The sequence below is a fragment of the Cygnus atratus genome, chromosome 4 (genome assembly GCF_013377495.2).
Source record: "Cygnus atratus isolate AKBS03 ecotype Queensland, Australia chromosome 4, CAtr_DNAZoo_HiC_assembly, whole genome shotgun sequence".
Taxonomy (NCBI): Eukaryota; Metazoa; Chordata; class Aves; order Anseriformes; family Anatidae; genus Cygnus; species Cygnus atratus.
This window is the reverse complement of record NC_066365.1, coordinates 45,818,712-45,846,283: the sequence shown is the minus strand read 5'-3', so window position 1 is coordinate 45,846,283 and position 27,572 is coordinate 45,818,712. Positions and strand designations below refer to the sequence as shown.

The window sequence follows — 27,572 nt, the reverse complement described above, 5'->3', positions numbered from 1 at the left end:
TGCCTGTTGACAACTGTAGTCCTGAAAATGTTCTCTCGTTACTTTAAAGCTCCTTCATACAGGTGTACTGTCAACATGGCTAGTCAATTTGCCTCTGCTTCTCACTATGCACACAGAATTTGTTTTCCTTCCTTAATATACACTGCTCTTAAAAGGCGTAATTTTTCAGCTGTGCTGGTAAGCTGGAGGGAATAAAGATCATAGCATTACTGTGACAAGTGAAAAAGGCTCTCTTCCTTTCTTCAGTCATGCTATTGCTAGTTATATTACCATTAATAATATATAATGCCATTAAATAAGCTAGATGGTGACCGTTCCAGAGTTGGGACAGCAGAACACTGTGGGGTATGTGGTGGTTTCACATCAGTAGGTAGCTCAGCACCACCATGCTGCTCTCTTGCTCCCCCTCCTCAGACAGACAGGGAGAAAATACAATGAAAATAAAGCTCAAGGGCTGAGATAAGAACAGGGAGATCAATACAGCTACTATTTTGAAGAGTGAAACCTTGGAGAGTCACAGGTCTCTGAACTTATTTTTACCCTTGCAATGCAGAATGCTTCTAGCAGTTTTTCCATCATCAAAAAATGCCCACAGAGCATAAAACTAAGATTTCCTTTCAGAACAGTTGGCTGTTTGTAGTATCACTAAAACACTGAGTTACTTAGCACTCAGTATCCTGCCTTCCCCATCAAACGTGGCTGGTTCAAGCAGAGCAGGTTCTGTTGTTGTCAGCTCACTGCCACAGCATCCAAGTACCAATCCACCATAAAAATGTGATGCAGGTCTCAACGCCCACGTATGCCGAAAAACAGGGAGGGAAGGGAAAATACCTCTTCCTTTCACCACAGTGTGGAAGCTCTCTAGAACGGAACCCACAGTTCTGCAGCTTTTCTCAAATGGATACTGAAGAACAGGCACCAGAAGGGCCCTTTTGTTGCCAATCGTGTAAGAAGTGTAGCAACCACAGTGTTAGGGAAGGATGCCCTGTTAGGCCAGGGAAATCAGTAAAAGGACACAAAAATACCCAGATCCACCGATCAGTGTATTTTAAGTGTATTTTTATTTACAGAGTAGAGATGCCTAATAAGTTATAAGGTTAGACATCTGATAATTCAATTTTTTTTTTGTAAAAGTATATAAATATATACATGAAACTCTATCAATTAAACATTATTAACTGTGATACTTACAGTAAACATTCACTACTATCCTTACGCTAAAAGGCATCTCTTAAAGCTTAAATACTGATTTCAAGATACCCTCTATAAAATAGTTCTAACTGTACTAAAAGGACAAAAAAGTCTGTGCCATAAACAAGCTTTTAAAAGAGACTAGTAAAATATCTTCGTAATAAAGTTGACCAGGCCAAAAATACTGCTTTATCCCACCCCCCTAAGAAACAAATACCGCAGAGCAGTTGCAGAACTGCAGGAGGTATTATAAGATTATTTTTTTCTTCATTTTTTTAATTAAAATATTTTTATTTCAGTACTTAATCACATACTAAGGATGCTGCAAAAAAATGCAGCTTTTATTAAATATTATTTACTGTTATACAAGTATCTCACAGATGTGTCCATGGGTGTAAGACACTAGTGGTATTGCATGAGCTATCCCTTTTCCATATACTATATACCTTATCTGGAGTGATGAAGAGACTATTTAGAAAAAACATTTGACAGCAACTGAAGAAAATGACTGGAATAATATTCGCAGAACAAATAAAACAGGTGAGAGTCTTTAGATCTCCTTGCTTCCTTGTTTTAAAAGCACTTCCATTCAGTATTTTATTTCCCTCTCTGTTCTTCCTGTTGGAGATGGTTCAGGACATATAGGACAACTTGATAGCAGAAAATGTACTGATCCTGCAAGGGAAAGGAAATCAGAGTACACATGAAAAATGCTTGCACCACCTAAGCAATTCACTCTCACCTGCCACAGCACTTGATTTCAATACTATTTCTATAGTAAAATAAGCCAAAAAAATAGACAATTGAGAAATATACAACCTCAACTTCAAACAAAGATAGGTACTTGACTGCCACTAAAGGTATAGTTTTACATAGGGCATTTATCCTCCTTTCGCTTCATTTTTGATGTGAAATAGAATAGACTAAACACTTCACAGAAGCAGAAATGAAGACAGCAAGTGACCTTTAAAGATCTTTGATCACTCCAACTAACAGAGAACTCAGATTACAGAGCATCTTATCATCTTAAAATCTTAGGTTTTATAGGTCAATACAGGTTTGAGAGCTAATCTTCGTTTTGTGGAAGAGGTTGGGGCAATGGTTCTTTCTGGTTTATTTTTTAACTGCAGTTAGACAAGTCCTTCATGTTCAAAAAGTGGTGCAAATCCAAAGTAAGGTTAAACAGCTCCAGATCCAGATTACTCCTAAGACACTCAATTTATTTCTAGCTTAACACCTCCCCCTAAAAGGCAGTTTCAAGATGTCTCCAGTAGTTTCAGCGATTCACAGCAGCTATATAGTTAGGCTTTCTCTTCAGCATGCAATGCAATTCTTTTTGACAAAAAAGCTCATCTGATTTCTATTCTAACACATGCTTTAGAAGAAGAAAACCCTAACTCCAGCTCTATTATTTTTTTAACCACAAACTGAAAGAGCACAGAGCATCCGATTTAATTCTCCCAACACAAACATTGCATTAGAGGACATGAAGACAACCACTGCATGCCTTACAAAAAGCTTCCTGGCACATCAGTTAGAATTCCAGCATCTTTCCTGTAGCTGGAAGGCTGAATCTGGAGAAGCCAGACTCACCTCTGTCTGAACCATCCCATGCCTCTGCAGACGCATCGTGCGCACCAGGTCTGAGATGTCAAACTACAAAAACAAACAGCAAGTGAAATGTTGAAAGACATACTGCATGTAAGAAAATGAGCATCACACAAAGGAATCCAACTAGCTACATGAAACATTTCATAGTGAAACGATTTACAATTCAGTGTATCCTGCACATGTTTGGCAGATTACCAGCATGAGCTATCTTGGAGCGATAAGGACGTGGCCCTCCTACACCATATACCTTTCTCTTTTTTCTTTCGTTGTGCGCCTCTATTGGCTCTCTTGCTTACGCATACTGGGAACCGAGTGTACAGAAAATAGAGCCCCTCATCCCAACCTAACACAATGCTTTTAGTTTCTACAGGTCTATACGAGTTCTAGACATTTAGTGGGTACTTGGAAACCCTGCTGATGACATTATAGCTCACCTCTACAAAATTCACAAAAACATTTGCTACACTGGTCCAGTGAAGGATACAAACATTAAGGAGGCTAGCACCCTCCTGTGGATCACCCTAGAGAGCAGGGTGCGTCTCAGAATGAGGTGTTTGCACTGTGTGTTTTTGATGTTTTTTTTTTGTTACTTGTTTTAAACACGGAAGTTACACTGTCACTAAGATTGGGATTCAGTTGCCTAAACATATACTCTGATGCCCAGTTGCAGAGCTGCTAAAGGCAAGCAATCTCTGGCTCATCAAGCGTCACATCTGTCATCTCTACTGTCATTTACTGTAAGGGTTTCTCAGATCTGTCAGTACATCCAGCCAGTAAGGCAGGCATTTTAACTCCTTTCCTTCACTCGCCTGAGCTCTTGTGGCAATACACTTTTATTCCCAAGCCACACACTGAAAATCTACTCAGTAGATCTCCTTGCAGCACAACCTAGAATATGTTAAGCGGCACCTCATATAGCGTTACTGAGCTCTCGACAACCAGGATACTTAAAGAAATTCCCTGATCTAATCCAAGAACCAGATGTTAGATCTCTCCCTGCACCCTTCTGCATCCCCATCATCATTAAAGAAACATTTGCACAGCTGCTGCTGTTTCCACAGAATCACAGAATTGAAGGGGTTGAAAGGGACCTCAAAAGATCATCAAGTCCAACCCCCCTGCCAAAGCAGGTTCCTTAGAGCAGGCTGCCCAGGTAGGTGTCCAGACGGGCCTTGAATATCTCCAGAGAGGGAGACTCCACAACCTCCCTGGGCAGCCTGTTCCAGTCCTCCATCACCGTCACAAAGTTCTTTCACATGCTGGTGCGGAACTTGCTGTGCTGTATCTTGTGGCCATTACCCCTTGTCCTATCCCCACAAACCACTGAAAAGAGGTTGGCCAAATCCCTCTGTCTCCCACACCTCAGGTATTTACAAACATTGATGAGATCCCCTCTCAGTCTTCTTTTCTCCAGGCTGAACAGACCCAGGTCTCTCAGCCTTTCCTCATAGGGAAGATGCTCCAGGCCCTGTATCATCTTTGTGGCCCTCCGCTGGACTCTTTCCAGGAGATCCCTGTCTTTTTTTGTACCAGGGAGCCCAGAACTGGACACAGTACTCCAGGTGAGGCCTGACCAGGGCAGAGTAGAGGGGGAGGATCACCTCCCTTGACCTGCTGGCCACGCTCCTTTTAATGCATGCCAGGATCCCATTGGCCCTCTTGGACACCAGGGCACACTGCTGGCTCATGGTCAACCTGTCGTCCACCAGGACCCCCAGGTCCTTCTCCTCAGAGCTCCTCTCCAGCAGGTCTCCCCCCAGCCTGTACTGATACATCCGGTTGTTCCTTCCCAGGTGCAGGACTCTACACTTGCTCTTATTAAACCCCATTTGGTTTCTTCCTGCCCATCTCTTCAGCCAGTCCAGGTCTCGCTGAATGGCAGCACAGCCTTCTGGCATGTCAGCCACTCCTCCCAGCTTTGTGTCATCGGCATACTTGCTGAGGACAGACACTATTCCCTTGTCAAGGTTGTCAATGAAGATGTTGAACAGGACCGGACCCAGCACCGACCCCTGGGGAACACTGCTAGTCACAGGTCTCCAGCCAGACTGCACCACTGATCACCACCCTCTGAGCTCGGCCAGTCAGCCAGCTCTCAACCCACCTTACTGTCCACTCCTCTACCCCACACTTTCGCAGCTTTGCTATCAGGATGTCACGGGAGACAGTATTGAAAGCCTTGCTAAAGTCAAGGTAGATGACATCCACTGCTCTCCCCCCATCTACCCAGCTGGTGATGCCATCATAGAAGGCAACGAGGTTGGTCGAGCACGACTTCCCCTTGGTGAATCCATGCTGACTACTCCTCATAACATTCTTCTCTTCCAATTGCTTGGAGATGACATCCAGAACAAGCTGTTCCAACACCTTTCCAGGGACAGAGGTGAGACTGACTTTACATCCTCATTTATGTTACACTAAGTTGTGGCCTACATGCTGACCTCAAAAGCATGGCATTTTCTCAAAACAACTGATCAACTCCCATTGAGCAGCTCCTGCAATTCAAAAGCACAGCTTACCCATCCTGTCAGGTACTTACATCAAGATCTCTGCTGATTAATCCCAGAACTACATCTATACATATGAGGGTCCCTGACCGGCCAATGCCTGCACTGCAGTGAGTTACGATGGGTCCCGATTTGTAGACATGCCGCATGTAGGAGATAAAAGTTAGCAGGTCATCTGGTTGAGAAGGGGTGTCATGGTCAGGCCAGGCAATGAAGTTCAGATGGGAAATGTGCCGCACTTCACCTGTCTGAGGTTTAAGAACAACAGGAACAATAAAATGTTACACATCGAATGAAGAAAAAGGTAAGTTCTCAAAAGAAGCAGTTTCTGAAGAGACAGATTTGACCCATGAAAGTGGTCTCTAATCCAGTGAAACAAGAGAAGCCACGAGCTAAACTCCTAGCTGATAATTAAACTGTATAAGGTTCAATGTGCAGGCTGAGTTAATCATATACAGGAATGAACCAGACAGACTGAGTAACGAGTGTTACATCCTGATATATCTTTCTGTTTACATGACCAAAGGCACATAAAGAGCCACAGAGCATCATAAAATCACCTCCTGGCCCATCAGGCCTTCTCCTGTAAAAAGTCTCTAAGTGGCACAACTTGCAAGGCAGAAGAGTTGCTCAGTAACGTTCATTGGCCAGAGAGAAGCTCCATGTTACATCTCCACATGGACATAGCAATTGAAAGCAGGCAAGCCACAAATATGAGAACTAAAACATCAGCACCCAGGAAGAAGTTCTCAGCATGCCAAATGAGATGCACTTACCTGAATCTCTTCTAGCTCCAGAACTCTAATGATAAAGCCCTTCAGCTGCTGGAATCTTACTAGAGCAAGCCGTAGTCTGTCAGTTATCATGGTGGTTTTATTGAGTGCATCTGGCCAGTAACGCTGGCATTTTATCTTTTCTCCTTCAACCTCCTGAGTCATCATGGCAATCACAGTACATTTTTGTTCCCAAACCATTTGCCAGAAATCCGCTACAGTAGTAGGGAGAGGTCCTTGACACGCAATGTAAATGAACTCTTCGTTCCCCACTGGCATGCGAATGAAGCTGGCATTGATGTATCCACCTTCAGTCCCAAGAGGTACTCTAGTGGTATCATCTGCAATCCCAACGCAACAGAAATACTTTAATGCTATGCATGCACATTATCAGACCTTCACACAATAGAGATGCTGAGCCTTGCACACTTACATGGTGCTTATCTTCAAAGATGCTTCTAAATTTTATTAAAAAGAAAACCCAAACCAACAGAAAACAATATAATACTTGCTTTAAGATACAAGTCAGTACTTCTTGAGAAAAGAAGATAGCTAGGGGAGAAACTTAACCAACAGACAGGCAGGGTACGTGACTAAAACTGCATCACCTTTGAAACTGAATTGGAGTATTTTTCACTCAGAGGTAGCCTCTGTCAGTTCTCACTACTCCTCAACTCATCTCCCAGCTAACAAACCAACTTTTATTGTAGGTTTATTGTAGGAAACTTACTGGCAATTGTGTATACGTTTGTTATTCCCAAATGTACATGAGTAAAACTGAAAAAAAGTTCTCTGGCTCCATAAATATATCTCATTTAATAAGTGGAACCTTCTCAAATAGCTGCCAAACCCACGGACATCCATTCCTACCTACCACATGAATTTTTTGCTTACCAATACTAAACTGCTTTATAAATATTCAATTTAAAATTGTAGAAAATGACATTATCTTTTCCCTACTCAGCAGTAGAACTGGGACTGGGAATCAAACCATTTCAACTTGTGATGCAATTCATGTGACCATACAGATGGAGACAAAATATCAACAGCATCAGATTAGTTAGGACTTACAAGGAAGTATGTTTTTGTATCTGTTCTTCTTCCTGTTCTCCTTTGCTTGTCCAATCAAACACTGATCCAACGGTTTTAACTCTTGAAGATTCTGTAAGGAAGAAATAACTCATTCATTACAATGCAATGAATGATGACAAGTGGCAAAGAAGTCTCTCAGAGACACGAAACAAAGAAAATAATCCTACTGTGGATATGCACAAAAATTGGGTCACAGAAAGGAAGCCAATGTCAGATACCTAAAAAAATACACCACCGTGAAACAAACCAATGGAAAAAAACCCTGTGATCTAGTAAATACTTCAGCTCCTTCTCCTAAAGGAGAGTTTAACAATGTTGAGACATGGAAAGGACTGTTTTCCGATTCCGCAGCTAGATTTTGCAGCATTTATTTACCTTATCCATGACTGTATATTCATTTAGGATACAGAAATGAAATAAGAATTTACCAGAAATTTACTAAAAATAAGAATGACGTAAACACATTTTTGAATTGAACTGCCAGCTCCACCTCATCTCATCTCTCAGCAGCTGGCGGGGGGAAGGGAGAGACGTTTGGTGAACAAAGTCTTTTCATCCTTTTAAAGAGCTGCAAATCAAAGCTCTGTGGTCTTTAAGGCAGTGATGAATCAACCATTCTATTTCTAACTGTTTCATCCTGTTAAAAAGCAAAATTTTAGAAAAAAGGACTGAAAAGGACAAATAGTTACTCACTTCAATCTCTTTAGAAGGGACTCCCTGTTCCAGCAATCCACGCAACATCCTGATGACCGACTTCAATTTGGCTCCCGAGTACTTGCCTCCAGGGAGCACATTCACAGTAGGGAGTGAAGAGATCTCTTCATTTGTCACCAAAGGGAAATCTAGCAGAAGAATAAGGATGATTTAAATGTCTGTATAAATAGCTAAAATTAAGGCAACATAAAATGCAGTGAGGTGCTAGATTTCTTTGTTACTGTTATATATGGTTTTCCTGCCATGCAGGAGTGACTCATACGTTATTATTATCTTTTACAAAAAAGGCATGACCAATAAAGCATCTTTGAGTGAAACAGTCTTTTCAACGCTATTTGCTACCTCTGTAGATAGTTTCTCAGTTTGACAGGCAAAAACAAACTAACAAACAGCAAGAAGCAAAATTGGCTTTCATTAATCCAGGTACCAAATGGAATGTTTTCCTGAACTTACAATAAGTAAACTAAAATAAACTCCATATATACTTTAAATGTAGGTTCTTAAAAACAATAATCTACTAAATTCATAAATATAAGCATGGATGAGTTCAGAAGTCTCCAGTTAAATAAACATCACATCCTGTGAATTCATCTGTAGCGCTTTTAAGTCAAGATGGCTTTTAAATGTTAATTGTAAGATGCATTAAAAACATTGTTTTCTCCAATAAAGCCTGCTTCCTGTAAGAACTTCAGCACTCCTCTGAAACACAAAAAAAATCATAAACCAGAAGTCTCTGCTATTGCAATTAAGTGTCTTTTTATCTACTAGCTTAGGCAAAAGGTTTACATGGATTATTCTTTACTTCTTTTAATGAATACAGATACTACAGACAAATGCTACTGTGTATGAATTTCAGGAGCTGACATTTCTAATCCTATCTCAAAAGGGAAAGACTAGCTTCTGCCAAATGCATCAAACGTAGCAGTACTTCACCCTGCCAAATTGAGCAACAGTGGAAAACTGAGACTCAATATAGAGGGAAAATATTGCACAATTTGAACATGTAGGTACTACTTCAAGCACACAAGACAGTGATTTGATCACGGTTAAACCACACAAACCTTCAAACATTGCTACAGTTTTTGTCAGATAGATACTATGGGAGAGAACTGGTTTCAACTCTACTACAACTAGAGGCCAAATCTTGACAATACTTGTTCCGATCAGCTCTCACACAGATACTACAGCTGTAAAGATCCTTCCCAGTGGGTAGTGGAGCTGTTATATTTCCCATTATACCTATCACTACACCCTCAAAACACATCCTAGACATTTTACTATTCAGTTCTGACATATTGTCTCCTTAATGTGATCTTCAGTTTTCAATTGATTATTTGCTGAAGTTCTTGCCTTTATTTACACGTTCCTGGTTGATTGATTCAATTGGCAATTCATCGCTTCCCCACGTGATTTCATCTTCATCTGCTTGACTCAAGGGAGGTTGTGGAGGTGACCTACAGAAGACAAGGAACATAAGAAACAACACCCAGAGATAACACCATTAGCAATCTAATGAAACATTACCAGGAGGTAATTTATAGCTACAAGTTCTTCTGGACCAGATCCATACAAGTGATCTCAAAAAAAAAAAATAAAACCAACCCACTTTTTTTCAATCACCACTGGGGATTTAAAAAAAAAAAAGATGACAGCAGGGAAAGAACTCGGACAATATTACTCTAGTAATAATAATCACTACAATTACATTTCAAAGGCAAAGCAGTCAAATAACATCCAATAGAATATTTGGACCATTCACATAATTCAACACGTATGTACTAGGGTACCTATTTTAAACTGCAAGTTTTCTACCTTTGTTGAGAATGGCAATAAAGATATCAAGTACCTATACAACATAATGGCACTGTTTAAGCCAAGATTCAACTCAAACTTTCCAGAGGCTTTATCAAAACAGAAGCACATACATCTTGACTGAAGCACTACTTAGACTAAGGACAAATATTAGCACAGAGAAACCATTGTGTGAATTTCCAAGATTCAAGGTGTCTCGAAGCAAAAGCTGGTAACATGGCCAGGCACATCCTTAGTTTTCCGTGTAAGAAGAGGAAGCCCCAGGCACCCAAGTGGAAACAGACTGCACACATGTCCTAATTACATGTTAAAACCATATATCAAAGGAATAAATACAGCCAGGGCACAGTAAACCACAGAAAGGTGACTAATGTTCAGGTGAATTATAACCTTTTCAATAACAAGAACAGGCAGACAGCAATTCAACCAAGACATTACATACATAATTATCCATATCCCTCTTCCCACTGCACAGACACGTATGCTATATTTGCATTGTAACAGCTCTCTTCAGAGCTTCATATCTCACGGGTTTACTTTCAAGCAACACTAGAAATCTTACCTTTCTGGCACAGCTTTTTCTTCACAATGGTCTTCACAACCATTTAAGTGCGTTGGCTAGTGGAAGAGAAAAACACACACATCAAGATCATAGTCATAAAGCTCATCCACTCTAAATTATCAAGGATGTGAGCAGTTATACAGAGTTTTTCTGAAGGGGACTAAGTTCAGAGCATCAAATAATGTAAGAGCTTACTATTTTAACTCACTAATGCAAAATAACAGAGAAGAACACTGAGCACTTGGAAGAAGACTGCACTGTAACAAGGCCAACAGCTATCTTAAAATTATTCCTGACGCATGGCAGCAGTAGAGCCATCCACATTTTTTCCAGGTGACTTTTTTGTTTGTAATCCTTAAAAACCTCTTATGAGGCAAGTCTGACAGTGAACGCTTAGGCATCCTGAAAAGCCACCGCTGCCATAAAGAACAGAACAGGGCTTTACCTCTAAATTCTAGGTACTCCTATCTATGTCTTCCTCAAAAGACAAAGATGACTCAGCAAAGAAGAGGGCATTTAAATTCTCCTTTGGAGAACAACTCTCCAAAAGGATTTATGCTTATTAGGCCATCCTGGAAGTTTCCACTGTCATAGTCAATTCATTTTACTTTTGGATCTCCTAGAGAATGCGACAGAGAGCCAGATTGCCATTTTGTCTCTCAGCTCTCCCTGACTGGACAGAGAAATCCACAACAGCTAGGATATGGCAGATACAAAGGAGTTCTGATAATTTGAAGTGTGAAACCATACTAGGGCATCTAGTGACTGATGTAGAACAGGACATGTAATAATGTAGGGTAAATCACATGTAGAAGGTATTCAAGTTAATGAAAGAATTCTAGCAAAAAGTAAGGAGAAAAGAGGCCTCAAATTTATATGTTGCATAGATAAATCTACACAATATTCATTGTGACTACTTCCCTTATTTGAGCAGGAATCAAGGCAACTTTTGAGATGAAATGACTGAAGTAACACTAATGAGGTATTTTATCACAACAAAACAACAACACATGGAACAAAACAAAAACTGGTTTTATATGAGAATAAGTTTATGCTAATTCCATGCTTTGTTCTCTTGCATAATTATTTTATTAAAGAGTAATCATACACTATTTCAAAAATAACTTTTTATACACCATTTAAAGCTACTATTGACAAAGATAATTTCATTTAAAATGCACATTAAGGATATTTCCACAAGGCCTATACAAATAAGTGAAACAATAAATTAAAACAGACTGACACAACAAAATCTGCAGACATGTCTGCCAGCTTATTGCCATCTCACCTCTGAAAAATCTTCAGGTAAAGATGACCCATCACAGTCAGTATCTTCAGACTTATCTTCTGTCAGCTTCCCATTCATTTCTACTGTAGCAGGAAAATCAGAATGCAGAAGATACAGCACGAACACAATGAAAGTTATCCTGAAACTACCTTCTCAGATTCCTGTATTCTCATGTATTCCTGTGTAGTGCCAAACGTGTGTAACAGTATTCACAGGTGCCAGAATAATCAAGAAACAACTTTTAAGTTCCTTTACTACCAGCGTTCTGGAGAATCAGACCTACGGCTTCCTCCTTCTTAACTAGGAGAGTTGTGATTAAAAGTGAGGTTGTTTGCACAGCTAACAGAATGTACGTTCCACAGTGTAACAGATGGGCAGGCTAGTGCTAGGAAATCATCAGATTCCCATGTCAACAGTGTTTCTGCAATTCAATTACATTTAGACCTGCAACACTTATAAACAAGGCTTCTACTCTCTCCTTGTATTACCAAGTCCTAATCAAAAGTTCTGGATAAAAACTGGCTGCTATAGCAGTTCTCTGCTGCCCTGTCTTAAATGTACAATATATGTTCATTTGCAAAGAGCAGATCGCAGCTAAAAGAAATTGCAAGTAGTGGAGCTCAAATGATATTCCTCAGGTAAGGTCCTGGCACAGCCAGAACCTTAGTATTCCCTAATTTCTAATATAATGACAGGTGACTATAACCCAACAAACTTAAAGAGCAGCAAAAAAGCTGAAGTAGTTACAATTTTGGAAGGTTTATCTTCAATTCTGAAAGGAAACTCTATACAAGTTAGCAACCATCTTGCTTGAGCAGTGGGGAGCATCCACAGCATGACACCACAAAGAACAACAAATCATACTGCACACTAACTTTCAGTTAGTAACAACTGTAGCTGAGGAGACAAAAAAAAAGAAAAAGCTGCACAAACAGAAGCAGCTACTGAAAAGATGCACGGTTTTCCTAAGAGATAAAGCACGTTGGAACAAACTGTTTGGTTTTGAGAGATCTCAACACATTTCCAAATTTTGCAATCTGCTATCAAGGCAACATTGGAATGCCAAAAGTGTGATTGCAGCTAAAGAACTAGGTACCTAAGCACTAATTCCACTCATAAAACAATTTGAGAACAGAACAGGATTCTTTCTCCCAGATTACTGAATGCAATGATTCAGATTTATCAACCTAGAACTTGACATACTAAACTGCATCTGAAGTTCACTGGAAACAGCAACCATTTGTAGTTTACTTTGGAAACTTTCACTTCAGAAAACAATTCAATGTCACCTGTCACACTTGCTGAGGCTTACTCAGCACCTATTTCACAAGGCATGTTGTTTCAAGTCATCTGTTTTTTCAGTGGCTCACAGTACCTGACAGATGGTCTTCTGATGTGGCCTTCTTGATGTGTAGAAGGTTCTGGGCCTCTGATGTAGCGTTATTACGATTTAAGAGGTTCTGGGCTTCCTCATCTACAACATCCAACAGGTATTGGACAACTTCATTGTGGTCGTCTTCATCATAATATTCATCATCTGGAACCTCTGTTTCTGAAAAACAAATAGCATAAAAAGTCAATTTTTCCCAAAATGGGTTGGGGGCGGACGAGGAGAAGAAAGAGCATTATTCCAAGGCATTATTCCTAGCTGCTATCATGGCTTTCCCTCATTTCCCTCTGATGCAAAATCCAATTTTCATATATCTACTTCCAACATGAATTAATTCCTCAAGAGCACACCACGGGGCTTGAAGATGATCTTTTAATGTTGACTGCCAACCTAGCTTGGACTAATTTCAGTCTATTCAAACTCTATTACATTGATTCTCTTTCGCCCGCAAACAAATGGTCCCTTATCTCATCTCATCTCTTCTTACCTGATTTGTCACTGTGTTTAGAAAAATCTGCTATCTGAGTGGCAAAGCCAAGGGAAGAGGCATCTCCAGACCCTGTGAGATTCATCAGTCCTTTTGTGTGGTGGGTATTATTTTCTGTGTTTGCATGAGATGGTCCTAGGATGCCATTGCCATTGACCTAATAAAGTGAAGAACACTACAAATTAACTCTTACAGAGTTTGGCATCTTTTTAAGCAGTTTAAAAAGTAAAAAGTACACAGCTCCACTTAGCAAAAAACAGAAAGAAACTAGTCATATCCTATTTCATCTCAGACAGCTGGGTGATGGGTGGGCAGAATTCTACTTGCCCATTTGGCAGCTTTAAAGTTTGTTTGAAGTTTCAAATGACATTAGCAAAGGAAAAGAAATAAAGTAATTAAGAAAAAAACACACAGATGAAGAATTAACTACTACAAGAAAACACACAATAACATTTCACATTATATATCCTCAATAAAATGTGCAGGCTTCAATTCTTTTGGTGCCACATTACACCTTTTCCTCAGAAAAAAAAACAAAGGCGAAAAGGAGAAAACAATCTGGTGATGTAACATGCAAGTATCTGCAGGAATTGGGAAGAGAATAGATAATAGCCTTGCATCCTCTCATAAGATCACCTGTCTTCCTATAAGGCAATCCTAAAGAAAGTGAAGATGAATTCCCAAAACTAGCATATTTATTATCGTCACTGCTTTTTCATAACAAATGGCAACAGGGGATTTGCATAATTAAACAGTGCATTACGTCAAACTAACTTCTTCTTTAAAAAAAGAAAAGGAACAAAACTCTAACTTGCGTAAACTATATTCTTTTCTCTAGTTAATGAAAATGCGCACCATAGAGGAAATGTTTACCTTGGGCCCATAAGCATCGGTTGTCTTTTCTGTTTTATCACAGGGATCACCATGAGAACAGCCTAAACAAAATGGGGAAGAAAATCAACAACTTAAGAACATTATTTTTACCATAATTAAATTAGTCCCCATCAGTTATTATTATAAAATAAACAAGATGTTTTGTATTATATTGTGAAATGAGTAACATTTCTGCCAGCCTGATTAATGGACATTGCCAAGCTTACATCTGACAAACTAAAACTTCAAAAAGCCATAATAAAATAAAGTTCAATGGAAGGGGTAGCTTGACTGCTCATAAAAATAACCAACTTTAAACAAAGACAAATGTTAATAAATAGAGTAACAACTTAACGTGTAAAGGCAGCACTGGCATCTTAGGGAAACAGGATATGATTTCCTTTCCCTTCAGATGTATAGATTACAACCCTGCAAACATCTGGTAATTTGTTGCTTGTTTATTTTTCAATAAACATCATCTGACATATTGGTCCTTGTTGTAAGGTACCTTCCCTTCTTGGTCAAGAAAAGAGCGATACCATGATACATAAGACCATTGCTTATGTCAGACATCATATTACTGGTATAATAAATAAGACAAAGAGGAACCACTTGATGCTGTGTATGTAGCTTCTAGTGGAGTTCTGGATTTCCTTACACGTGCTTTTACAAGCTGAGACGCGTTTAGATGAAATTACCTAAAGGTAAGAATTGCTTGTTGTGAACCTATGCATGACAAGTCATCTAAGAGAAGGGAGTTTAAGGTGGTATCTTTGAAGATTCAGTTAAAAGGCATCTTCCTAATCAATATCTTGACTAAGTCTTTTGAAACAGAATGTTTAGCATAGTTGTCGAGTATGTGAACAACAATGAAATGGAACAGTTCAATAATTTTACAAGGTGAGATCAATATTCAAAACTATCTTGATACATTAAGGGCAAGTGTGAAAAACAAGACCTTGATGAATCACAACAAATGCCAACCACCACACTTCAATGGAAGAAACAAATGCTTAAGACAGTGACAGCATAAACATTGGTTCAGCAGGGAAGCAAATGTAGGTGGTAAAACATCCTGAATTTAAGTGAGTGAACAAGGTACTATTTAGCCAAACGAAGTTCATCTCATCTCATCTCACTCAGGAAGCATTAACAGGAATGCTGTCTACAGAAAACTAAAACCAATTATTTCTGTCTGCTTGGCCTGTCTGTGAGCCTCACTCAACGTCATGTGTGTGACTGGAGACACCATGTTTGAGGAGGAAAACAGCCCAATGTAAACAAACTGGAGGGGAATGATAAGATCAGTTTGGGCTTGTTTGGTCTGCAAAAAGATTAACAGGTGACCTGAAGCCCTTGCAAATGTAACAAAATGATATTTTTATGCCTCGTCAGAAGATACAGGTCACAAGTAGAATAATTATTTTTATTATAATTATTTTTACAAGTATATCATAATAAAAGATCAGTTGAACTTACTCCTCTGGCTTGTTTTTAGAGAAAATTTCTAAATTACAGTAGAAACAGAAACACAGAGAGACTATTGCTGAATCTCTTTTAGTACAGCTTTTAGTGCAGCTTTTAAAGCAAAGAGTCAGCAAACACCTGCTGGAGCTGATCTCAGTACACAGAGTTGCAGTGCAGCAACTGCACTTGGATAGCATCTTAAGATGCATACAAGTTCCTTCATGTTCATGGACACATGCATTTCACCTGCAATAAGTAACCAAGCAAATCTTACCATTAGATTTTTTTGACCATGAATTTGAGCTGTCTGGGATTTTGGATTTTGGAAGCACTGGATGACCATCTCTATGAAAAGAAATGTTTACAGAAATGTGTATTAACATATATAAATCAATAAAATCATGATTATTGCACATACATACATCAATATCTGATGACCAGTAAAACTGCTAGTTATTCTGCCTATTACAAGAGCTCTGAAACATTAAAATATTCCATAATAGAGATAAAAGCACTCGTGGTTTGGTTAGTTCCTACTTCGAGAAGGAACCAAGACTTGGTTAGAGATGGAGTTTCATTCTGGATTCCCACAAAAAGATTTGACCTCAACACTCTTACCCTTCTGTGACAGAACAGAGGAGAAAGGCGGGGAGGGAGCAAAGAACGGCAAGCATGGCTGGAAGATTTCAAAAATGAGGTAAATGTCACTAGGCTTTCTGTCCCAAGCAAAAACTAAAACTCACAATAATCTGGAGAGTTTGTTAGACTGCTGTATTCCATAAAAGAAGCAGCAGGGATTAGTAAAAATGCAATGGTAGACTAAGATCTGTGCCAGAGGGTTTTGACATTCAAGGCTGTGCCAGAGCATCCATGCGATGATAGAACTATTTAAGCACTGAACATCAGTTTATCTCCTTTTTATGCTTACAGAATGCTCAGTAGCAGTTTGATTTAAACAACAACAAAAAGGGAATAATTGCATTAAAACAACCTGTGTTATATTTTGAAAACGATACTTTGAACACTTATGCTTCATGGCTGGACACTGCCTTGTGTTCCCTAGAAACACAAAACACAACAAGTACCAAGTACCCTTCTCCCCTGAAGCACAAAAATTGGGAATATACATCCCCTTTTTGTGGCATCAGTCTTCAGTAACATGACAGCTGGTACCACTCCGGTGAAGCAGCTATCATAGCATGAACACGTTTTACCCAAATACTCACATAATCATTTGTGGTTTTTTTTTGAGTAAATCGAAAGGGAAACATTTGCTTCCAACATACCTGGTTGCTTTGAGCACCACTTTAGGAAGGGATGTTTCCAATGACCTTTTGGCTTCTTTAAGAGACATTCCCTGTGTGCTTACTCCATTAATGTAATGGATAATATCTAGCACATGGAGACTCTCTTCCCTGGCAGCAACTGATCTGGGGAGAATGTCACTAATATACACAACTTGGTAAAGGCTGTCGTGACCTCCTGATAACACCAGACCTGTGTAGGTAAAGAAAAAAAAAATCACGTTCTTGCTTTGTAACTGAAGAAAAAAAAATCACAGTAGAGAAAAAAGCAGTATAATTCTCTGTTACCTAGCTCTTCCTTATGACACGTTAGTGTAATATCAGGCAGTAAATGAGGCAATACTGGCATCTTGGGTAACTCCAAAACACGTCCTAGCACTAATCTGACGGTTTTGGGGGCAGCACGGAGAAAATTTACTGCATCTGTATGACTCATGTTAGTGACATCAATGTCATTAACCTGCGAAGGAAAAAAAAAGCAGCATCTCCCAGTTAGGTTCCAAATAAAACAGACAGTGTTAGAATAAACAATCACTACTGTTCCTGTTGTTGACGCTTGACATTAAAGGACAAAACTATGGATGCTTTATTGACAACACTTGCGGTTACTCATACTTATTTCCTACTTTTATTTCTTTTGTCTAACTACTACCTAATTATGCCTCACAAAATGTGCACACCTTTGTTCCTTAAGCACATTTACTTTAGCACACAATGGAGTTCACATTTATTTTAAGGTCAAATTTGTCCTTTTCATGCAATCACTCTATCTGGAAATGGTAATTCTCTCACTTTTATTAGTCGGTCTCCAGGTCGTAGTCTCCCATCGCTTTTGGCAGGATCCTGAACAATGTCATGAATGTAGCAGCCAACGTTATCGTTACCTTTGGTCACTGTGAAGCCCAGACTACCCTTTTCAGACTTGGTCATGGTGACTTGGAGCTCTACTTCCTAGGGAAAGAAAGTAGCACTTTACAACACATAAAAACAGAAGCAAACACTTCACTGGATTTAAGAGCGTCAGAAATATAAAATGGATTTACCTATCGGTTTAAATGGAACACAAGCCTGAATAAGTACTGAGATGTCTGTCTTAGCAGGCTCAGCTTAGCTGCATCAAGTAATTACCTCTAATTTGGACCTCTTTTTCATGAAGCTAACCTTGTGCCAAACGCCCATTATCTAAACAGATTTGTCAAGGTACCTGTCAAAACTGACACCTTAATTTACCCTCAACTAGCTGCCAAGCAATAAAAAGACTCTGTATTTTCCAAGACAGACGATACAGCAGCAGCTATTCAACTAAACTAGGCAAATACATTTTCTTACGATGGGATACAACACTAGCTTTTCTTAGAACTGAACACAGGCATATGTTTTGTCTTTTTTAATTTGCATGATTTTTTGTTTGAAAGATGCATATCTACTTCACTTGCACAGAAACTCACACAGCACCATGAAGATTTGAGGAAAAACTTCTCCAAGTGGAGTATAGGCTAGAACAGCTGTGTAACTTGGAAGACTCTCATGATTAAAAAATATCGAGCCTCACTTTTCATTTTCTTTTCTATCTGTGAATCGATTATGGGAGGCTATGGAAGCACAAGTCCCTTCTGATACACAACACAAATGTTTCTCAGGCGGCAGCAAGCTATCTCAGAAGAATCTTAAAAATAAGCTGCATTTTGTGGCAGAGCAGAAAATTTGGGGGATTCATAGATACTAAAGCAGCAAAGAACAGGGTCTACCCAATTCCCTTTTGCCCTGATTTATCCCATTCTCTCCAAACAACCACAAAGCAAGGTAACTGCCATATAAGGTTAATCTAAGAACACTGCCTAGAGCTCAATAAATGTTTAATGCCAAGTGTTCTAAGGCTGAGATGACACATGAAATACACGCGCATACATGCGTACAGGGAGGCTTCCACACTCAGAGGGAAACATAAAAAACCTTGAAAAACCCAGGCAGAAAGCATCTGCCAACGCTTGTATGAACAGCCACAGCTCAGTGGTTACAAATGGCAGATGTACGTGCCATTTATAAGACACAACTCCAGTTTACTGCAAGTATAACTTACAACTATCCCCCTTGTAAATTAACATTCATAACTTTTATACTGTCACTCCCAATACCACAGCTATAAAAACTTCCAGTTGGCCACAGCAACAAGTATGCTTATATTACTGAAAGACAGAAAAAGGACATTACTGGCTCATATTCTTCAGCATTTTTTTCCAACTGGCTGAGTAACGATGCCATTCCTCCCAGGTGTGGAGTCAGCTCAGATGCAGGAGTAGCAAAACAGTTGTTCATTAAAACGGATGTGGTAACATCAGGAACAGTTCTACAGGTTGGGATCAGTGGCAAATCCAATGGCACAGTGCTAAAGATAAACAAGCAAATCAAGGATCAGTTTACACAATGTACCTATCACCAATAAATGAATATGCAAACCACTAAAGTATTCCATGTATTTCCATGAGTAGGTCCAAAAAACTATTTTTGTAAACGCTTTCTGCAGCACTACAAGGGTCATTATGAGCAACATACCTGTCGTCCTCTAGCTCCGACTTGCTAGAAGTTTCATGAACAGAATACAAGATGGTGCGAACAGCCTCTTCCTGCCCGCTGCGTGCCTCGTACTGGCTGTGTGCCTGTGTCACAGCTTCACCTGATGTTTGGTATAGGGCAGAACTCCAGCCAGAGCCCACCTGTGCTGCTGAGTCCATCACCTCCTCATCACCACTTCTGCTGCTGTCACTGTAGCTATCTCTCCTCGAGGGAGATTTTAGTCTTTTCTTGCTCGGATCAATGGTTTCATTTTCATCTGAGCTGTCACCCTGTTCTCCAGTCGATGGACCAGAAACTTCTCTGCTGACATCTGGAAATACTTGGTGGGGTGAATGGATGGGAGTCTACAGAAAGCAAGGAGATTTAATGCATCAAACTCCAATTTTGCAGAGAGAAGAAAGTTGCAAAGACTGCGTTAAATTACCAGAAGCAGTCAGTGACCCCTTCCATTTAGATGTAGCCTCAATTCAGTGAACATACTATGGTGCAGTTTTACTAAGTTCAATGCAGCTTTGCCAAGATGAATTATGCAGAACTTGGAAACATATATTGCTAAACAACTGCAACATCATCTATGGAAAACAAATACACTCTGCGCTTTTGCTTCTGAGAGCCTGCTGACAGGTGCTTCTAAGCTATGAGGAGCATAATATACTGCTGATGGTTAAAGTGCAACTTAAGTCAAACTGATTTCACACAGCAGGGAATCAGAAAAAGTTTTAAACAAAAAGCTAAACAATAGTCTACAAAAGCCATCAGAATTTACACCAAATAGAGACTGTTTAGACAAGTTAACAACTATGGTGAGGATAAAAGACAGTTTGGCCAACCATCACATAATCCCAAGAATTAAAAAAAAAGTTTATAAGCTTCACATATGCTTTTATGGCTAAATTCTTGCGTTCATGACCATGCCCATCTGTGCTAGTGTTATATACAAAAATTTTCACTTGATCATTTACTTATTTTAATATATGTGCTCCTTTATTAAAGGTATTCCTTACTAGAAATGGATTGTAGGATTAGTTGTTTGTATTATTATGCCCACTTGTTCATCTCATTTTCTTACTCTAATCTTTGCTTTGCTTACATTTTTATTTGTACATTTAGGTTTCTGCCATCAGACTTGAATGGATTTAACAGTGTGAACATGAAATTAAGTAACTTAAATAGAATTTTTGCCATTCCTTTTATACTTTTTTCCCTGTATTATGGAAAGCCTACATTTCAGACAAACTCCTCTATATATTCTCTTTTACTGAAATATTTGTTTTTTCAATTTTTCTAAGTATCCTTCTGTTGAACAGAATGTTCTTCTGTTCTTTTGATTTACTTACTGGAGTTCTTTGTAACATGTTCTTTGGAACATCTCTCAAGTCCAGCAAGTAAATATAACAATCTTTTCCCCAGTTTTACATGTGCCAGAAGCAGACAAATAGAACATACTTTTCAAACCTATTTTCTACTAATCAACCCCCTCCCCCCAAAAGTTTAAGCCAATCTCAAATGTTTTAGACTACATAATAATATTAATAAACAAACCACAAACACATTATGGAAGGCTTGTATTCTTTTAGTATCTGTGAAATCCTTGGTACATGGATAAAGGAATTTACCAGAGGAACAAAATTTCTGTGAGTGCCGTTCACCCATCTTTCCACCCCCATTTTGCATTTATTTAACTAATCCACCAGATCAAACAAATAAACATTCAAACAGTAATTAAAAGAAAAATATTCTATGCCATAGACCTTACCAACAAAGAAGGATCGATGTCTGGTAGTATACCGGGTGGTGGCCGACAAAGGAGAAGAGAAACTTCTGGAGATGTTCCCCTCAGAGCAGAGATGACTTCCTATGGCCAGAGTCGGATTCAGTATTAGACGCAGACACCAAGACTTCCAAGGCTACCACACCACTAAGACAGATAGTAGAAAGCACATACCTGCTGGGATAAACCCTTCAGTGATGCCCCGTTCACTTTGAGAATGACGTCCCCAATTTCTATCTGCCCACTTTCTGCAGCAGGCTGCCCAGGAAAGAGCTTTTTCACCCTCACAATGGTTGAGCCCAGCTGCTCTGGGGTAAGATTATCCTCACGGCAGAAGCTGAACCCAAGGCCTGAGCTATTCTTCAACAGCTTCACCTCAAATGTGTTCTCTGCAAGAGAAAGAGTTGCACATGATTTTCTACACCATGCTGGTCATTAAAAAAACACAACAGCATGTGCTCTGACTCCAGATGTGACATTGCACACTCTCCCCCCTCACATGGTTCTCCTTCACCTTCCAAGTTGCTGAAAGCCAGGGCGTCTCCGAAGCAGTCCATTCAGGAGGCTGTTACAGCCGAGTGGTGTAACAGTTCTGGCCACTGATCAGACATTTGTGAGAGAAGTAAGGGTAGATCCTGACAGACAAGATAAACCCCACATGGGAAGACGAAAAGCCATCTGAAGTGGCTTTGCCATCTGAGTAAGCTTCCCTCCCTTTTCACACATCCCCAGCAAGAGCTGAAGAGTGCCAGCCTCTTGTCAGCCAGAAAATTCTCGCCTTTCCAGTCCCTCTTCTGGCCTCACCCAGCTCTTGATGTCTGCTCTCATCTAGACAGGAACAGCAGGACCTACAGGAGCACTCATTTACACCTGAGTATCTCGACCTCCACTTGGTATGCTTTTCTTAGCAGCACCAGAGTTAGCAGCACCCCTTTTACCCCAATCTTGCTACCAACCTGGGCTGCAAGGCTGGCAAAATTGGGAAACAACCAGGACCAGTGAGAGAGGAAACAGTTAATAGTCACTGAATTACGTTAACAAGATGAGAAAGGAAACCTTCACAACAAATGCAACATCACAAAAAGTAAGAAATTGCATTACGTGCTGGTGCTTGGTAGAGACTCCTACCAGCTTTGTCTCCTGTCTGCCTTTCTATTTCACAGAAGATAAGAGAAAACAATTAACAAAGCTAAAGGATGCTTTGAGCCTTCAGACAATTTTCCTACAAGACCCGACCTGCAGTGACAAAGCTGTAGTCTTTGGCATTTGTAGCTTTTATCGCTGGTTTCTCCTGAGGCTCACATTGCCCCACCTGATTTGGAGGTGTGCACTGTGGTGTTACCGGAGCATGAACCTTTGCCGCTGAAAGTTGCCCTTTTTCCAACAGCAGATGCACCACCTAAAGGGATGAAACAATCTCTAGTTAAGTTGCAACAGTCACAGAGACGACACACAGTTTATGTTTCTTTCTAACTTGTCAGGATCTTAAGTTTTACAGCAGCAAGTTTTATGGACACCTCCCTCCCTCACATGTCCTCAGTTTGCTCCTTATTATAAAGGCTGTGAGCGACAAGTTCCATAATAAACTAATGGGCTTGCAAATTATTTGTCAAGGCAGAATCAGAAAAGGTTTTCTTCCAATAAGTCTCTGAAGGGGTTAAGTGTCAAAGATGGTGTTATTTTCACATGGGTACAGGGAAGAGTTAAAAGCATTTTATAAAGTGTGCACAGACAGTAATCCTTCATAGTTCTGGATGTGTGCAGTCACTGGCTATTTTCAGGTGTGCATGTACTTCCATAGATGAAGCAGCAGCCATGAACAGCACTACGAGGAGACACTGCTGACAGACTCTAGTGCCTTCCAGAAAGGTAACACTCAAATAAAGCTACTCACACAACATGCAAACACAGCTGTACACATGGTGGCCCTTATGTTCCCAGTGGATCAGATTCAGGACCTTACTGTAGCATGCCAGAGCTTTTTTCCAACCCACGTGCCCCAGCTTCCTTCCTACAAAGCCCAGGGTCAAGCAGAAACCAATGGCTTGCAGATCTCTCACCCACACACAGCACCAGAACTTGGCTTGGATGGACAGAGAGACTTGGGACCCAGGAAGCAACAGAGTCTGAGAAATCACACCTGAAACAACCAGCACACTGCGGAGAATTCCTGTCTGTTGTTTCCTCTATTTTTATTCCCTCATGAACAGCCGGTTTACTACAGACAGAAGGAATGAACAACCACCACTTACCTGCCCGGTGTTTCTCAGTGTTTCCACAGCTTGTTTATGGGTAGCGCCTTCCAAACTAATCCCATTGACAGAAAGCACACGGTCACCTACAAATAAATGATGAGTCCTTTGAGAAAAATTAATCAGAACATCTGTAAAACATACATGACATACAGAAACCTTCAAGTCTCAGCTAACAAAGGCAGTTACTGAAGTAAATCCTCTCTCCCCTCCGTTCTCTGAGCAAAGGAGAAAACTCTGCAACTCAACTAATCTGGGATAACAGCGCGTCAAAGCCAGCATTAACTGTGAGAATGCTATCTGCCACAAACCTCAAAATCTTTGTTAAAAAATATTTTAGTCTATAAGGGCAATTCTCTCTTTAGTAAAGAATGAAGCCTGGCTTAGAAACACGAAAAGTCATAGCAATTACGTTGATTTTCTGTGTCAAGTTACCCTGAACGACAAGCAAGAGGGCCACAAATAAAACAAAGCCCTCTCCATGGCTGGCACAGAAAAGTGTTCTGCATTACCACAGGCTGCATTAGGGAAACAGAAATCATGCAGCGTATTTCATATTCTTCCTTTCCACAATCCCTGCACTTTTCTGTTGGTTCTGCAATTGTCTTAACATTTTATCTTTCCCTGCAGAATTACCTGTCAAATCATTTGAGACAGTATATAAAATTACAACTGCAAATGCAGTAGCTCAGGGAAACTGCTCTTCTTCTCAGTGCCTCCTCTAATCGTACTTTTATCCAACATATTTCCTAGCTTCTAGGCCACAGCGTACCCCTCAAGTCCACCACAGACAGTTATCTGTCATTTTGCACATTAAGAGTCTGACTGAACCAAGTGAAATATTACCTTTTTCTATCCTGCCATCTGCTTCGGCTGCTCCCTTAGGAATAATCGCTTTCACATAAATGCCACCGTGCCGTATGCTAGTATTTACACCACCCTAAAAGGAGAGCAAAACCAGGATTTGTCAGCCTTTTTGCAGTCAGAGCACTGTGTAGTTAAATGCTATGTCACACAAGGATAGCTGCACTCAGGAAGCACTCTGGCTACTGCCATGTATAAGGAACAGCCAAACCGTCAAAAGCAAACTGTTTCACAAAGCATGTTCCCACAGTCATGCAATTTGTTACGAGTGAAGCTGGGGTGGGAAGACTGTAAAAAGACAATGCTTCACAGTGCAGATGCACTCAGGGCAAACAGGCGTCTTTCAGCAAAAAGACGTCTGCTCTGCAGTTTAAGGCTTGCATGCACACAGACGCTCCGAGATGTTTGAGAGCACAGCACGCATCAAGAGCCAAAGCAGAAGATGCACACCATGCACTGTCCTACTCCGATTCACCCTCTCTGATGTAACATCAAACTAAGGAGTGCTGCCTTCTCTCACATCATAGAAGTCTGAAGGTTTAAGCTGAAAACACCTGCCCAAGCTCAAATGGCATTGCTTTTTGAGGGCCTTAGTGATTCTGGCTCACAGACAGCTAATGCTGCACCACCAGAGCTTCTCCACAGACTCGGAGGGCAGAGGGAGCCCAGCAATGCGTATATTGGAATATTAAGCTACCCAAAAAGCATTTTTTAAGACACTACAAAAACAGGAGCTGTGAAAGACGTGTGCATCTCAGTTCTAAATCCTTCTCATCACCCCGAAGCGCCACTCTGCAGGATGGCAGGCCCTAAATGCAAACTACCTTCAAAATTTTATAACCTGATGAAAAATTTGTCCACTAAAAAACATTTTTGATCTCATAAGGCAGTAACCTTGCAAGGAGGCAGTGTCAGCCAGGTCTAATTTGGATCTAAGTATTTTTTTGCTTTCTGCCTTTTAACCAGCAGAGGGAGAACACAGAACACGGTGCATGTACACATGGAAGTGCTCAGATACCCTGAGGTAACACTACTCCTTCCACTGCCTATGATGCCCATCAGAAAAGGTCTTATTTCTCTCCCTTGCATGTTATTGGGTGGCAGGGGCCAAATACCATCTTTTTATTTGTACTTGCAAGTAGTTTCTACAATAAGATTCTACTAGGACTTTGGGGATTTACCATAAAACAACAAAGGGGGAGATGACAAAAAAGGGACTTAAAATATTATAATTTTTCAGCTTTGGTGAGATGAATTCTACGTCAGTAAAGCTGTATACTCTGCAGTGACTCCAGAAAATGTTTTGCTTCCTTGTAAATTAGTAATTAATGGGTTGCTGGGAGTAGAGAAAAAGAGAAAACATCTAAAAACCTTGTCAAACAGTACCGTGACACTTATTCCCAAGCCGTTATCTTTTTTGGCTAGTTCAACCTCAAAGATATCTCCAGGTTTAAGAAGTGCTGCAGTAACCTTTTTAGAATTCGTTTTGTGTGCTGTATTCGCTGAGGAAGATTCCTTTATTTAAAACAAAAAGCAAAAAGAAAAACAAAGAGAAAGGTTTCTGTTAGAACAGAAGTTTGCAGTTAAGACTCCCACAGGATGAGCTTTTGAGTCAGATGCAGCCAAAAGGAGTCCACATGGGAAAGGACCCATCGGTCTGACTCGTAAGACTCATAGCTTTAACTCCTCTAATGCTGCAGTCAAAGTTTTAGTGCAGAAACATGCCTGGCCTTCAGCGGCTGAGTCTTTACTGTCAAAGTGAGCTGGCTGTGGAACAGAGAAACTGTTAACTATAAAACTTCAGTATTACAGCAGCCTAGGGTCTGTTGGATTAATTATTACAACTTCACTGAACTATCTCCATCAGCCAAAAATAGGGATCACTGCAAGTTAGGGATGAATTTGTAGTACTTTCTCATGTGCTTTCAAGCAAGGTGAAGTAGCAAGCTCTCTGCTCCGGCATGGCTCGCTGCAATGAAGTTCTCATTAAACAAGAGCATTTTTTCCGTGATTAGATAATGAACTCCCAAACAATAGGAGTTGAGCTGCTATTCTAGCTACTCATTCCAGATACTTCACTACTAATTTATCTAATCTAAGAAAAATTTAAATTATCTTCCAGGTAAATTAATTTATCTTCAGGAGTGGCCATTACCCCACGACCACACTGGACAAAACCAAAGAACTGAAAACAAGTTCTCTACAGAATCAGCAAGAGCACTACAAATTCATCCCAAAACAGAATCTGCCTCAACTAAGACATGCCCATGATGTGATATTGGAAAGCTCTTGGAAGTCACAGGAGTGATTTTCTCCACTCATTTTGAACAAAATCACCAAACTAGTAGAAATTAGCTACTAGCATTTGCCATTAGCAGGATAAGCTGCAGGCTAGGCTGGCCTTCCCCCACACCCTTTCACCTTATTCACACCCACGGGCAGCTATTTCATTCCCACTCTTAACACCAATGGGAAATGCTCATATGAGATAAACTATGCCTTTTTATCTGCCTGCTGCTCCTGACTGCTGGAGTAAGTTGCTTCATCCATGTCAGAATCTCCTCGGTCAGAATATTCCACCGACTCTGCTACCCCAGGCCTTTTAATTTTTGCTCGAGTACTGTCAGATGACGATCTTCTCTTCTCATTACTTTTTGAAAGCCCAGTCTGGGAATCACTGTTGTTCTGAGGATCCTGCTGGGCTCTGCCACTTGCACGTTTGCCAAAGAAGCCGGCAGTCTGGCTCTGAGACAGGCTGGCACTCTCAGTTCTGGAGTCCTGGGAGCTCATGCTCCCATCCCGCTTGGCTCCTGACAAGCCAGACAAACTCCCTGAGACAGGCCTCTGGTGGCCACGGGACCGGTTGTGCTCTTCCGAAGAGGACTCTGCCTCATTGTCTTGCACGGATGACGGCCTCCTTAAATAAGTCCTGGTTCCGTTAGTGAGGTGTGCAGCATTGGATGATGCTGAAAAATCACGAGACAAGACAGTCAGGAGCTGCTGGTAACATCTTGTCTGCAGTATTATAGAAATTTCTCAG

General features: G+C 40.3%; 1 protein-coding gene across 3 annotated transcripts in view; it reads right to left on the bottom strand.

Moving 5' to 3' along the window:
- Nucleotides 1–1,042: 1,042 nt before the first annotated feature.
- The window catches only part of PTPN13 (protein tyrosine phosphatase non-receptor type 13), a 116,370-nt gene continuing 89,840 nt past the window's right edge, over nucleotides 1,043–27,572 (bottom strand). For 2 of the 3 annotated variants that reach the window (XM_035548403.2, XM_035548412.2), the window contains exons 24-48: nucleotides 27,032–27,498; nucleotides 25,904–26,047; nucleotides 24,515–24,608; nucleotides 23,669–23,754; nucleotides 22,653–22,815; nucleotides 21,591–21,805; nucleotides 21,402–21,500; nucleotides 19,625–19,989; nucleotides 19,283–19,457; nucleotides 17,864–18,022; nucleotides 17,360–17,531; nucleotides 17,054–17,264; nucleotides 16,042–16,112; nucleotides 14,301–14,362; nucleotides 13,428–13,584; nucleotides 12,926–13,102; nucleotides 11,551–11,633; nucleotides 10,263–10,318; nucleotides 9,239–9,342; nucleotides 7,868–8,016; nucleotides 7,154–7,244; nucleotides 6,086–6,423; nucleotides 5,342–5,557; nucleotides 2,785–2,847; nucleotides 1,043–1,866 (exon numbers count right to left, since the gene is read on the bottom strand). In XM_035548403.2, coding sequence (XP_035404296.1) covers nucleotides 1,789–1,866; nucleotides 2,785–2,847; nucleotides 5,342–5,557; nucleotides 6,086–6,423; nucleotides 7,154–7,244; nucleotides 7,868–8,016; nucleotides 9,239–9,342; nucleotides 10,263–10,318; nucleotides 11,551–11,633; nucleotides 12,926–13,102; nucleotides 13,428–13,584; nucleotides 14,301–14,362; nucleotides 16,042–16,112; nucleotides 17,054–17,264; nucleotides 17,360–17,531; nucleotides 17,864–18,022; nucleotides 19,283–19,457; nucleotides 19,625–19,989; nucleotides 21,402–21,500; nucleotides 21,591–21,805; nucleotides 22,653–22,815; nucleotides 23,669–23,754; nucleotides 24,515–24,608; nucleotides 25,904–26,047; nucleotides 27,032–27,498 — 3,995 coding nt within the window. In that variant the 3' untranslated portion in view covers nucleotides 1,043–1,788. The remainder of the gene's footprint in view (nucleotides 1,867–2,784; nucleotides 2,848–5,341; nucleotides 5,558–6,085; nucleotides 6,424–7,153; nucleotides 7,245–7,867; nucleotides 8,017–9,238; nucleotides 9,343–10,262; nucleotides 10,319–11,550; nucleotides 11,634–12,925; nucleotides 13,103–13,427; nucleotides 13,585–14,300; nucleotides 14,363–16,041; nucleotides 16,113–17,053; nucleotides 17,265–17,359; nucleotides 17,532–17,863; nucleotides 18,023–19,282; nucleotides 19,458–19,624; nucleotides 19,990–21,401; nucleotides 21,501–21,590; nucleotides 21,806–22,652; nucleotides 22,816–23,668; nucleotides 23,755–24,514; nucleotides 24,609–25,903; nucleotides 26,048–27,031; nucleotides 27,499–27,572) is intronic. The other variant, XM_035548395.2, reaches the window with a different exon arrangement.